Genomic DNA, 13,409 nt, shown 5'->3' on the forward strand with positions numbered 1-13,409 from the left:
AGTGACGGAAGTTTCCCTCCTGGCTCTGGAGCCAGAGTTGGAGGCTTCTGAGAGCTCCGCGCTCACTTCCACTTCTGGGTTGCTCTGTGCTTTCGTGGCGGGGAGGGGCACCGCTCGGTCTGGCCTCCTTCCGGGTTTGCCTGCTGCGCTTGTCAGTCTTCCCATAGTTGCCCATGCCTGAAGGTAATGGCGGAGAAGGGATGCAAGCCAACTCCACCTCACCTTCAGCCTGCCTGTCTGCATCAGGGATTGCCCCACCTCCACTGTGTGGGTGGCCTGTGATGACTGGGCCAGTCCTGTTGTGTGCTTCACTCAGATGTGCCCATTCCGACTGTGACAAATGGCGAAGAAATGAGCATGCTCATGCATCCTCAGACATGCATTTTAGGTACTTCCCTTACCTGGGCAGGATTTCTGGAGGCTGAGACGTGGCATTGTTAATTGTGCTTCCCAAAGAGATAGTCCCAGGCGACTTAACATAACTGTATTTCTTCTTATTAAGCCTAGGGGCGAGGTCATGGCCTCGCTAACTGTGTTCCCCTCCTGCCTGAGGACCTTAGTCTGAATTGTTCGTTGAGCCCAGAACATGGTCCATCTGCCTCTGAGGTGTCCTGGATGGAAAAGCAGATCCCAAGAGCAGGTTACAAACAGCTGCATGGGAAAGCATAGAGAGTTCACGGCACGGGTTCAGAGGTGTCCCTATGTGTGGCTGTACCTGAAGGACACTGTTCCTTCATACATGAGGCAGCGTGAGGCAGGTATGCACATCCAGGCAGGTTAGAATGCCTCCTTCCTAAATGTGTTCGCAGAGCTGGCAGCTGTGTCAACATTGGCCTCTAGATTCCAGAAATCTGGATGGAGTGGTACGCTTAAGAAGCCAACCCCTTGGCAAACACCTCCTCTATGCCCACCCCGAGGAAGGCACCGGCTTTGGAACACTGCTCATGCCTCAGCCGAGAAGGACAATCTATTCTGATTGCTGTGCCCAGGGTCAAAATTAGCCTTGTGGGCTGCATGGCTTTTTGTCTCCACTTCCTGGGCCTGCCTTCCCAGTGTTTATGACCTCATGTGTTCAGTTACAGAAGACCATATGATTCTGACTCCCCAAGGGGGAGACAGTCCCCCCAGAGAAGGGGATTTAGGGACAGTCACCATGGGAGGGCGCACAGAAGGCCCACAGAGTTAGGCGGGTGGGAGTGGCAGCCCGCCAGAGCCCAGACAGTGAGGACCCACATCTACCGTGCTTGCTGAGGGCCTCCTGCCCTCGGGCGCTGGCTCCGTGCTGACCCAGCAGCGAGCAGCTTGGCACAGCCCCTCGCTAGAAGGGAAACAAGCCAGGCAGACGGGGCTGGTGAGAGACGGCAGCCGCTGTGCACTGTGGGGCCAGGGAGCTGCCTGCTGGGATGTGGACAGCGAGAGGCCAGTGCGGCCAGAGTATATTGAATGACGGAGGTGACCGAGCCAGACCCTGCACGGCCTTCTGTCCTGTTTTGTAAATATCTCAGGGCTGTCATCCACTCGGTATCTGTTCTTCGTTTGTCTCAGAAGAAAAGGGCTTTCGTGGGGGCACGCGGTGCTGTTGGGACCCTCAAGTTGAAGACTGGACAGACTTTCCTGCTTCTCCGCAGTGATAGGAAGCTTGGGCCCTCTATCGTTGGAGCGTGGCTGGTGCCTCCGAGGAGTGGCTTGGGTGGCCTCAGTCTCGCTTGCTGGGGTGAATGGCAGAGGGCCTCTCTGGGGTGCTGGTCGGGGCTGTGCCCCCAGCGCCTCTGCCATCTGCTCTGTGCCACAGCTCCCGCCTCTGGGCTTCTGTGCCTCCTTATCTCTAAAATGGACATGAAAGAGTAGCTCAAACAGCCTGGGACAGTCTCAGGGTTGTGAGTTTTAACTGCACTCTAAGATACCTCCAAGTTGGCACATGAGTTGCAGGGTGGCTTAAGTCATAGCCCCACCCCACAGACTATTGAGGGTGCGGAGAGGGCCCCTGGTGCAGAGGAACTGCTCAGCTTGGTCCGTGAACATCATAACCATATCTGTTCAAGTGCATTGCTATTTTGTATCTGTGGTTTTTAGACTTCAGGGTAACCCAGGGGACTGGGAAGGGTCAGGACCCAGGGAGCACCATCTTTAATGAGCCGTTGGGCACTTGGGCCTGGTGACCTCCCTAGTCACCACAGGGAGAAACAAAGGATCTGGAGAAAAGCAAATCTGGCCGCTCCGAGAGGCCTGGCCTAGGCCAGCAAGTGCACGGCCTGGCAGGGCAGACCCGGCACACGGATGAGGCACCAGGTCTGCCCCAGGCATTCAGGGCTCCTCAGAGGGCCTGAGAGATTCCTCAGACAGGATTCCAGGCCCAGGTCAGCAGGCCTGCCCATGAGGGAGGAACCGCTGTGGCCTGAGGCCTAGAGGGTGGGGCCCACGACTGTCATGGACCCTGGCACAAAGGCTGGATGAGACGAACGAGGCTCCCCCAGCTCAGGAGACAGTGAGAAGGGAGCTGAGAATGGGGGTGGCTAAGAGGGTCAGGCAGCATGGTGGGGGACAGCAGCTGGCAAGTCGGAGCCTCCCCTCACGCCCAGATCTCCCCCCTCAGGTCAGCGCCAATGGCAACGTCCTGCGCAGTGAGATCGTGGGCTCCATCAAGATGCGGGTCTTCCTCTCTGGCATGCCCGAGCTGCGCCTGGGCCTCAACGACAAGGTCCTCTTCGACAACACGGGCCGTGAGTAGCCTGGGCCGAAGGGGCCTTATGCACAGAGCAGCCCTTGCCCCCAAGGCAGCTTCATCCTGGGCTCAAGTTAGAGCTGAGGGAACGTTCACCTGAGCGAAGGAACACGATCTCAAGCATGTTATTTATAAGACAGTTATGAAAATTAATACCTACAAATGGTACCTACAATTAATACCTAATAATTAATAGAAGGGACCTGGCCTGGAGGTAGCACTTCCTATGCTGGGGCAGGGCCAGAGCAGCCTCCGGGGTCCACATTGCTGGGGCTCCATGTTTGCCAACTGCACCGCCCGGCTCCCCCTGCCAGAGGCCCAGCATGGCGGGAGCAGTGGCCTGCGTTGTCAGTTATCTCTGCAGCAGCAGAAGCGAGGGCTTCTCAGGGGTTAGCCCATCAGGGGCTGGGTTCAACCCACGCAGCCCCTCTGTGAGATGGGAAACCAAGATAGGACCCCAAGACCCAATAGGCAACGGGGCCAGGGCCCTCAGGAACCCTGAGCTATCAATAGGAACCCCTGGCTGGGTTTATTAGTCATTAAACAAACGTCTCCGAGCAGCCATGCTACTTGGGGACTTGGTGTAAAGCAGGCCGACCAGCCCTGCCCTCAGCATGAGCCCAATGCCAGGAGGTGAAGGGGCCTCCAGGGAGTGAGGAAGGATGGGAGGGTGAAGTTGGGGAGGTTTGTCTTGGAACCCAGCCCCTTGGGTGTTTGTGGCCCAAGATGCTTTTGCAGATTTGGGGGCAGCTCTGCTTTCTGCCAGGGGTGGGCCCCAGGCAGTGGGAGTGTTGCTGAGAGTGACCCCAAGGCCTTGGGTCTGTCTCACCCTCACCCCACCTCCCGTCAGGAGGCAAAAGCAAGTCAGTGGAGCTAGAGGACGTGAAATTCCACCAGTGTGTGCGGCTGTCCCGCTTCGAGAACGACCGCACCATTTCCTTCATCCCGCCCGACGGCGAGTTCGAGCTCATGTCCTACCGTCTCAACACCCACGTGAGTGCTCAACGCCCAGGTGCCCCTCCTCTGGGGCTGGCTGTCACCGCTGGGCCACCACCACCATGCAGGCTCCAGCAGGCTCCTCCTGCCTTTTCCCTGGGGTGAGACAGTCCCCATCCAGGGTGAGTCTCGTGTCCATGAGGTGACACCCAGGGTGGGATGCATGGAGCCCGTGTTTGAAGACCTGGGGCTCCGAGCTTCATGAGGGGCCAGGGCCCTTTGGCACCACTGCCCGCCCCTTCCCGGGCAGCCCCACCAGCACAGCCACAGTGAGGTCCTCCACGTTCCCACAGAGGCCCTTAGAGCTTCCTGCTGCTTGGGTCTGCACTCCGGCCTTCCCTAGTGCAGCCGCAGGCCACAGTGTGCCAGGCTCATACTGGGCTCACACCTGAGCAAATGGCCTGTCGCCCCGGGCCTCGGTCTCTGTCTGTGAAACGGGGCTTTGTAACACAACTGATATAAGTGCCATCTCCACCCTCCCCGGCAGGTCAAGCCCTTGATATGGATCGAGTCGGTGATTGAAAAGCATTCCCACAGCCGCATCGAATACATGATCAAGGTGCGTGTACATCCTGTGCGAAGTGTCAGCCTGGGAGACAGGGCAGTGACGGGGGACAGGGCACAATCCCTTCTGTTGTGTGTGTTCCCCTCCAGGGCCTTTGGTGCAGAGTTCTAACCCAGGGCTGGGACTACCATAGGGCTCTGTGACTCCCATCTTGAGAGGTGAGGCCCTTGGCTGTCATCCTCACTGCCTCACTGTGAGCTCAGATTCCCAGGTGGGACCAGGGCACCAAAAAAAGACACACCATTCAGGTCCTGGGTGCGGCCACTGTGTCGGGCCCATGGCCAGGCATCCAGAAGGGCTGCTGCTGCCTGCCAAGTGGAGTACTCTTGCCACTCAGTAAACCCTGTCTATCTCCAGCCTTGGGGATACAGACCTTTAAGTCCCAGGAGGCCGGGGACGGGCCAGAGGGAGGTATGGGGAGCCCCAAAAGGCTGAGTGAGCAGAAAGGCAGAGACTGAACTTCCAAAGTCAGGCAGGGAGAATCTCACGGTGAGAGGGGCATGAGCAGTCCCTGAGAATAATGAGGATCAGATCGGAGGAGGGTCCCACAGGCCAGGCCGAGGGGCACATAGCCTTTGTTGGGGCAGGCTGAGTGGGTCTGGGCTGTTTCACCTTCACCCTTCACAACCTTGACTATGGGCCTCTTCTCCAGGCCAAGAGCCAGTTCAAGCGGCGGTCAACGGCCAACAATGTGGAGATCCACATCCCTGTGCCCAATGATGCCGACTCGCCCAAGTTCAAGACAACAGTGGGGAGCGTCAAGTGGGTCCCCGAAAACAGCGAGATCGTGTGGTCCATCAAGTCTTTCCCGGTGAGCACTCGACGGGGCACCCCCTCTAGGATTCACCCACATCCCACGTGCTCCCTGTGCCCATTATAGTGCTGTGGCCTGGAGGCTGCAGGATCCTCCCCACAGCCCTTACCCCTGAGGCTCAAGACAGGACACTGGGCCAGAATCCCAGCCTGGGCTTCTGGGAGGGTCAGGAGGCGGTGGGGGCTGGAGAGCTAAGGAGGGAAAGCTGGAGCCTTCTAGGAAAGCAGAGGGCGGCTCAGCCTTGTGGGCCCCTGGCCACCTTCCCCTCCAGCGTTGGGCACACCCCTCCCTTCTTCCCTCCTTCCTTCTTTCCCCTCTCTGATACGCTGGTTCATGTTCCCCTTCCCTGGAGAGGAGCAGACCGCCTGAAGCCAGAGCAGCACGGGCTTCAGGAATCTAGCTCCAGCTCCAGGAATGTGTAGCGCTTTGTGCCCTGTGCCAGCTCTGCCCGTGGTGTGGCTGCCTGGCTTGTGTTCAAGATTTTGAGCACTTGAGTTTGGGTTTCTGGGAGTAGTGCCCGGAGAGCCTGGAGGACAGGTATGCGCCTGTGCTGATCACACCGTCCTCAGCTGTAACACAGGTTCTTGGCCAGCCACTGCTTTCCCACGTTCTCCCCTCTGTCTGGACCCTGGTGGGGCTCAGGGACAGTCCCGACTGAGTTAAAGAAGCTGGACATGTAGCCATTCAAGGGCCTTGAATTTTCATATGTTAGTAGTTTTCCTCAAAACCATAATCTAATCACGTTACGGAAAATGTAGACAATAGAGGAAGGGGAGAAAAAAAGACCATAATCCCGCCACCATAACAGAATTGCTGTTAGGCTTTTGGTGCCTTTGTGTGTTTTTGTTTGACATTGTGAACAGGAGTAGAGCCAGCCCGGTGTCCTTTGTTCCCTCAGCCTTGTATCAGAAGTATTTTCTAGGTCATCGACTAATATTCTTGGTAGTCAGTTTTGGCAGCAATAGACTGTTCTACGGAGGACGTGATAACCATCCTAGATTGTTGACTGTTGCCACTGTTTAAAATAGCATTTATGTTAAACACACACACATACACAATGGGAGAATAAATCAGAAGAGAAAGCACATGGTTAGCTATAGGGGAGGGAGAGACATGGCCAAGGGCTAGATGCCAACCAGTGTGGACTGTACCTTATTTTGTAGCCTGTGTTTCATTGCGTTTCAGTCTAATTTTTGAAATTTTCATTTGACTTTGAAACCATTGACATGTTTTTCATGAGTATAAAATCAGAATGGAAAAAAACCCACAAAAATCAAAAGCCAAAAGAACTTACCAGTATATCAAGGTGAAAACCACACAGAGATGAATTACTTCAGGTGACATGCCCCCAGAACTCCAAAAACCAGTCTTACATACATACATTGCTACATATCCATTTCTCCACATCACCAATTCAGTATATGCTTGGATTCGGGGTCGGATTTTTAAATTCAGTTTTTAAATGTGTAAAACTCTTAATGTAATTCAAAAGTCAAAACTATCTAAAAGAGAGGAAGAGACCCAGAAGTCTCCCTTCTACTCCTGTCCCCTCAGTCCCTCTTCTCATTGTGGAAAAGCCTGTTCGTTTGTGTCTTAACCTTTGGAAGTGTCTTTTGGTACAAAGAAACAACTGTAAGTGAACACGTTACTATTTCTCCACCTTTCTTGCCCAAAGGAGGAGAAATACTATTCTGTCCTTTGCTTTTTTCTCCTAACCATTTAGAAGAAATAACATGAGATCTTCCTTGTTCTTTTTTTCAACTGTATAGTATTCCACTGGGTGGCAATTATTCTGTCTTTATTCAGTCACCCCCCCACTGAAGGGCATTTTAGTTATTTGTCATCTTCGGCTTTAGCAAGACCGCTCTGACCAGCCCTGGGCCTGCTGGCTTGGAAGCGTAGCTCCAGAGTCGCTGCAGAGGTGGAATTGCTGGGTCGCAGATCTGGGATTTTGTTAGACTGTTCCCAGTTCCCTACACGGGGCTTGTGCTGTTCTCTGTTCCACCAGCGCAGTCTCCTAAGCTTAGAGCCACCGCCTGTCTGTGCCATTTCTCATTACCGACAAGGCGGAACGCCTTTCCTTATGCCTGAGGGCCATTTGCATTTATTTCTCTGGAAATGTAGTAGCTGTCTCTTGCTCATTTTTCTGTCCAGTTTGGTCATTTTCTTCTTAGTTCTCAAGAGCGCTTCACACATGGACAAGATTACACTTTTTCTCTGATATAAGTTGCGAATGGCTCCCCCCCAGTGTGGTGTTTATCTCTTGACTTTGCTTCTGCTTCTGTTTTGCTGTGTAACCTTTTTGGATTGCTTCTTTGTTTTATTGTTGTTGTGTAATGTACTCAGATTTCTCAGTCTTTTCCTTTCATCATGTTTGGATTTTAAGTCATGCTTTGAAAGGCTTCCCCATTCCCAATTATAAAGGAATTCACCCGGTTAGCTTCTAGAACCTGTCCAGTAGCATTTTTTACCTTAGATTTTAGTCCCTTTCAGGGCATGGTCTGGTAAACCGGGTGAGGTACACATTTAATGTTATCTTTTTCCAAATGACTATATAGTTTCCTACTAGCATTTTCTAGAAAGTTAATCTTTTCCCCAGTGGTTGGAAACACCATATTGATCACATGTCGAATTTTTGGGCAGCATTAGGTCTCTTACGGAACATCATCTCGTCTGTCTCTGCAGCAAGGCCACGTTTTAACTTGGGCTTTATTCTGTATTTTAACACCTGACAGGTTTCCCCCCACCCCTATTCCTTGTCTGTTTCCTGGTGATTCTTTCTTGTTCTGTTTTCCTTATGAATTTTAGAATTGGTTTGTTTGCACTAAGTGTGTAAGTTAGTTGGGAAGAATTAACACCTTTACAAGGCTGAGTTTTCCTATCCAGTAGCTTTGTCTCACTGTCACCTTTGTGCTTTTGGGGAATGTTTTAATGTTTAACTTTAATGCCACATGTGGCTTTCCCATAGTTAAAAATATGTACTTTTTATTGAAGTATAACATGCAGAAAAGTACACAAATGAATTGTGATGAATTTTCTCAGAGAGAACACATCTGTGTATCTGGAACCATCAGTCAAAGCCACAGGACATTTCATGCCCCCTGGATCCCCCAGGGCTTACTGACAGTTTTGCATATTTCTCATTAAGATGACTTTTAAGTTGATGTTTTGGTAAATGGGATCTTCTCTTCCATTCTATCTTCCAACAGTTCACTTATTTTTGTGTGGCAATTTTGTGTCCTGGTACCTTATAGGAATTTTTGTTTGTAGTAGTTTTTTTGATTATCATAGGTTTTCAGATATTCTTTTTTTTATCATTTGCAGCCAGATGCAAGTTTTTCCCTTTTCTCTCCTATTCTTGGGTATTTGATGGCTTTTGGCATCATTGCTTCTGCCCCCAGGGCTCCTACGTGGTGTGAAGAGAACAGCCCCTTGGCCTTGCCCTTGCCTGGAACCACCAGGGTTTCCCCTCCAAGTTCAAAGCTACTTTAACTGTGGACTCGGTCCAGTCCTATTTTGCTGTTTTTAACACAAATGGGCAAGAAATTTAGCCAACTGCCTCTTCAGTGTCTCTTTCAGTTCAGATCTATTAATAGGATGGCTCTCAAACCATCTGTACTTTCTGGTAAGCTCCACCCGATTGTGGTATATTTTATTTTTAATGCGCCATTGAATTCTGTTGGTTAACGTTGCATTTAGGATTTTCGCATTGCTATTCATAACGGAGATTGATTTTTTAGTACAGTCTCTATCAGGTATCAGTGTTATCCCCATTTCATAACTTTTTGTTTCCCTTTCGCTTGCTGCTGGACAGTTAAATAGTCTTGAGATTGTCTGGTCTTGAGATGGTCGATAGAATCGAGTGTGTGACCATATGGATCTTTGCTACTCTGTCTCTTGGAATAGAAATTGGGCCATTTAGAGTTTCTGTTTCTGTCGGAGTCTGTTTGGGTAAATTATATTTTCTTATAAAATGATCCATTCTAAGCAGGTTTTCAAATTTGTCCACACAAAGTTATAGAAAGTGGATCCCCCCCCCTTCTCTTATGACAGTTACTTTTCTCTTGTTATTTCTTATTTTGTATATTTGTGTCTCCTTTTTTCCTTAATAAGGTCATCTAGTGGTTTGTCTCTTTTTTTTTTCAGCTTTGCTTTTTAACTTGTAATATTTTCCCATTTTACAAGTTTTTAATTTTAATTTCTTAGTCTTTTTTCTAATTCTAATTTGCTGAGTTAAATGTTTTAATTCAATTTTTTTTTTATATTTGTTTTTAAATTCGTATGGTGTATTTGAACCACAGATGTTCTTCTTGAGGCAGGGGCCTTAGCTGTATAACCCACAGAATCTGACATATAATATTTGCTATCATCATTATCTAGAAATTCTGTAATCAAATAGAGAGTTCTGATTTTTTGGTTTTGTTTTTAATTTCCTGATGGAAGGTCCTTTTGTTTTTCATTTTCTCCTCACTCTATAGGTTTAGTACCTTAAAGTCAAAGAATGTTATTTGTACTGTTACGACTTTCAGAATTTTTAGAAGTGTTTGTTGTGGGCCAATATAAGATAAGAGTTTGTAAATAACCCATATGGACTTGAGAAGAAGATAAGGCTTCTGTTATTCTAGTGGAAAGTTTGTCACATGGTGCCCACGAGGTCTGCCATTGTGGCGTGACAACATCCCTTAGAGAGATCTGGGTTGGCTCTGCCTCCCTCTGGTTCCCTTCTCATCTCCTGCAGCATTCGCTTTACAAAATTGCTGCCTCGTTACTTGGTACATAGATACTCATAACTTTTATGCTTCCCTGTGAATCATAGGACTCATAGGGACTGTGGCCTGTAATTCATGCCCTGAACTGTCCCTGTGGCAGCACCCCCCACTCCATTTTGTTTGCCTTTGCCTGTTCTTCCTACTGGTTTAGCCTTTTTCTGCTGTGGCAGCATAGAGTTGGGTTTGGTCTGCGAGCCAACCTATAAGTGTTTCCCATTAATAGAAGAGTTAAACCCCCATATTGTCAACGTGACCGACTTGAGGTGAGTGTGCAGACTCTCCCGACCCTCCAGAAGGGCTGCTTCTCTGCACGATCTTTTGCTATCATTTTTCCTTGTCTTTATAGGTCTCAGGTTTTTGGTCTGGTTATTGTTTCATACACGTGCTGATGAAGCTGATTTTTTTTCTTTGCCGTTCGCTTTGTTGCTGAGACCACGTCATCCTCCCCTCATTGTCTCAGAGCCTTTACTCAGCACACGTCAGACTCAGGCAGAGTCCCTGCTCTCACACAGGCCCTGGCGGCCGTGAGCAGAGTGAGCACACCATCCCGGGGAGGGAAGCACGAGCCCAGCACTGGGAGCCGTGGCGCGAGGACAGCCCCAGCTCTGGGGCAGAAGCAGCCCTGGTTGGCAGCCAACCCTGCTGCCAGAGCCCCAGAGATCCAAGATAGCAGCGTCCCACGTGTGACAACACCTGTGCTCTGCCCGGTCCCCACTGCTCTGGGCAAAACGTTCAGGGAGCATAGACGGCCAGTCCGAGGCTCCTTACTCTTTGTGGCCAGGACTCAGGTTCCAGTCATTCCTGGCCCTGCTCCAGGACCCATCCCTAGAGTCATTGCCCAGCTTCCGGGGCCAGAGCCACCCTGTTACTTGCCCTCCAGGAACAGGACCTGGGGCCAGCTCCTTGGTCAGCCCCCAGCCCTTATCTCTTGTGTTGCCATTCCCTGTTCCCGTTTCTCATTCTGACAGCTCCCCCTTGCTGCCGCACCATCCTGACACTGGGCACGTGGGCGTTCACTTGGCCTCTTGTCCCACGGCAGCCAGCACCTGCGTTCTCCCTCTCTCTTCTTTCTTCCCAACACCAGTTGGTCTCATTTTCCTTGAGGCAATTAGTTTTCTCTCCCTTGAAGCTTGTGAAACTTTCTCTTGACCCTTAGAATTCTAAGCTATTCCCTAGCGTGGCCTCTGGTCTGCCCAGTGGGACTGGTGGGGCAGTCCATGAGGCCTGGTGGATCCGTGTATGTGCATTGGAGTTGCTGAGACCCTGAGTGGCTGTCGGCCACACAGGAAGGGCTTCGGTGGCCGGGCTGACAGCCTTTTGGCCAAGCCGAGTCAAGGCCTTGGCCTGGTCATCCCCACTCTTGTCTGCTCCCCCAGGGCGGCAAGGAGTACCTGATGCGGGCCCACTTTGGCCTGCCCAGCGTGGAGGCTGAGGACAAGGAGGGCAAGCCTCCTATCAGTGTCAAATTCGAGATCCCCTACTTCACTACCTCCGGCATCCAGGTACGTCCGCAGGGCTTCCAGGACCCAGAGCAGTTGTGGACAGGCCCCACAGGGCCTTGCAGGACCCAGAGTCAGTCCAGGCCTCAAGGGTTGCAGGTGACACACAGCAATGCAACCAGCTTAGAAAAGCATTCTTGTCAGCTTGTCCTAGGCGCCATGGTCCTGCCCCAGCTCTGCCTCCCCCATGGGCAGCCTGGGCCCCAACAGAAAGAGGCCCACACTTACCTACTCAGACCTGCCCCGCGCTTCAGCTCCAAGCCCAACGATGCATTTGGCCCCCGAAACTGGAGTTTGAGCCTCTAGCGTCCACACACTTATCCCAGTGGGGCCCATCTTCCTGGGCCCCTCTGGGGAAAACCTACCAGGGGAAGAGAACCCTGGACCCCTCCTCCAGGAATCTGCTCAGTGCTGCGCCTGTGAGCACATCCTGGCTCCCGGCTGCTTTTTTCAGACGCGCTCTGCCCTCCCACACCCTCAACGCGGCGCAGATAGACTGATGCCTTCCTCCCCCTTCTCTGGGCTTGGGGGCCTTCGCTCGCCTGCTCACCACAGTCTCTCCCCCAACCCTGGGGAAAGTGATTAAGAGGGGACCGGGGGAACAGAATGGCATGCTCAGGACCCTGGTGTGTGTGCCCCAGGTGCGCTACCTGAAGATCATCGAGAAGAGCGGCTACCAGGCCCTGCCCTGGGTCCGTTACATCACTCAGAACGGAGGTGCGTGCAGCCCCCTCATGGGGCGGGGGCGAGAGGGTCCCGAGAAGGTCCCCGGTGGCCGTATGGCTGCTCCGGGGTGGCGCTCACACATCCTCCCTCTTAGATTACCAGCTCCGGACCCAGTGAGGGCACAGCACCCCAGCTCTGGCGTGGAGGCTCCTGGTGGAAGCACTGGGAGGAAGGCCTGCCAAGCCGACCGGAAGGAGGAGGGCACCCCGACACCGGCCACCCTCTCAGCCCTGCTGGGAGACCCTCCTCCTCCAGGCACACCTGTTCTTTCATCACCACTTGTCGCTGAAGCCCCTTCTCCCAGAAGAGGCTCGTCTTCCAGATGTCCTGTCTCTGCCCTGAGTCAGTCTGGGGGAAAGGAAGTAGAATCTTTCCCCCAGAGGTCACCTGCAGCCTCTGGGCCGTTTACCTCCCAGGCACCAAAAAAGGTCGGGAGACACTTGCCAGGCTGCAGCAGGGCCGCCGGCCCTGTTCTGCTGACCGTTGTGGTTTATGAGGCTCCGGGGTTTCGTCTTCTTCCTTCATCACTGTTTGTGTGAAACTCGCTGTCTGCGCCTCCTGCCCCTCACCCTGAAGCTCTTGGGCAGCACTTAGGACAGGGTACCCCCTGTTCCTTGACCTCCTCCCACAGTGTGTTGCCCTCCACATCGGGCCAAAACCCAGCACTTTGGCCCCTTGGGGCCTCCTGGCCTGGACCCATAGCCTTTGACAAGGCATGTCTCCAGGGCCAGCCTGTGCCACATGATGCTGTCACGCGGCCACATTAGCGTTTGTCCCATCCGATGAGGTGGGTGCAGTGAGGGCCACTGGCCTTGGAGCGTCGGGGGCACGAGTCATCCGCATCTGCGCTTGGTTACCACCGTCTGTGTTCATGTCATGATTGCATTAAATTTCATTAATTAAACCTGCTGCCTGCCTTCACTCAGATGCAACATGTTACGGACACCTCTTGGGTGACTGGGGACCAACCTTCGTGTGGCCCTGCTTGTGTCACCGGTTCCCAGCGCCTTTGTTCCCAGATAAAAGCGGGAGCAGGTGATCGGTGGACGGCAGAGCCACTGCACTGGACCACCAGGCCTGGCCCTCCTGGGGGGCACGCAAGCAAATTATTATCCTCCTATCCAAGGTGACCGTTGTGACCCCCAGCCCTCAGATTGCCAACAACTTGCCGCTGTCCCTCCCCAGCCTGATGGTCTTCCTCAGAGTGTGGTCCTCTTACCAGGTTCACGGGTCCAGTCTGACCTGCTGGGCAGAGTCTCAGCACGGGGCCCAGGAGACTTGTTAACGTGGTCTGTATGTGCCCTGAAATATGACAACT

The 13,409-nt window shown here is 52.5% G+C and overlaps 1 protein-coding gene across 1 annotated transcript in view; it reads left to right on the forward strand.

The window, feature by feature from the left end:
- AP1M1 (adaptor related protein complex 1 subunit mu 1) overlaps window positions 1–13,000 on the forward strand; it is a 28,040-nt gene extending 15,040 nt beyond the window's left edge. The window contains exons 6-12 of the mRNA XM_016157770.2: window positions 2,594–2,720; window positions 3,573–3,715; window positions 4,206–4,277; window positions 4,936–5,094; window positions 11,243–11,368; window positions 12,007–12,082; window positions 12,186–13,000. Coding sequence (XP_016013256.1) covers window positions 2,594–2,720; window positions 3,573–3,715; window positions 4,206–4,277; window positions 4,936–5,094; window positions 11,243–11,368; window positions 12,007–12,082; window positions 12,186–12,208 — 726 coding nt within the window. The 3' untranslated portion in view covers window positions 12,209–13,000. The remainder of the gene's footprint in view (window positions 1–2,593; window positions 2,721–3,572; window positions 3,716–4,205; window positions 4,278–4,935; window positions 5,095–11,242; window positions 11,369–12,006; window positions 12,083–12,185) is intronic.
- The last annotated feature ends 409 nt before the right edge of the window (window positions 13,001–13,409 follow it).

This window comes from Rousettus aegyptiacus, unplaced genomic scaffold, assembly GCF_014176215.1.
Source record: "Rousettus aegyptiacus isolate mRouAeg1 unplaced genomic scaffold, mRouAeg1.p scaffold_m13_p_16, whole genome shotgun sequence".
In the NCBI taxonomy this organism is placed as follows: domain Eukaryota; kingdom Metazoa; phylum Chordata; class Mammalia; order Chiroptera; family Pteropodidae; genus Rousettus; species Rousettus aegyptiacus.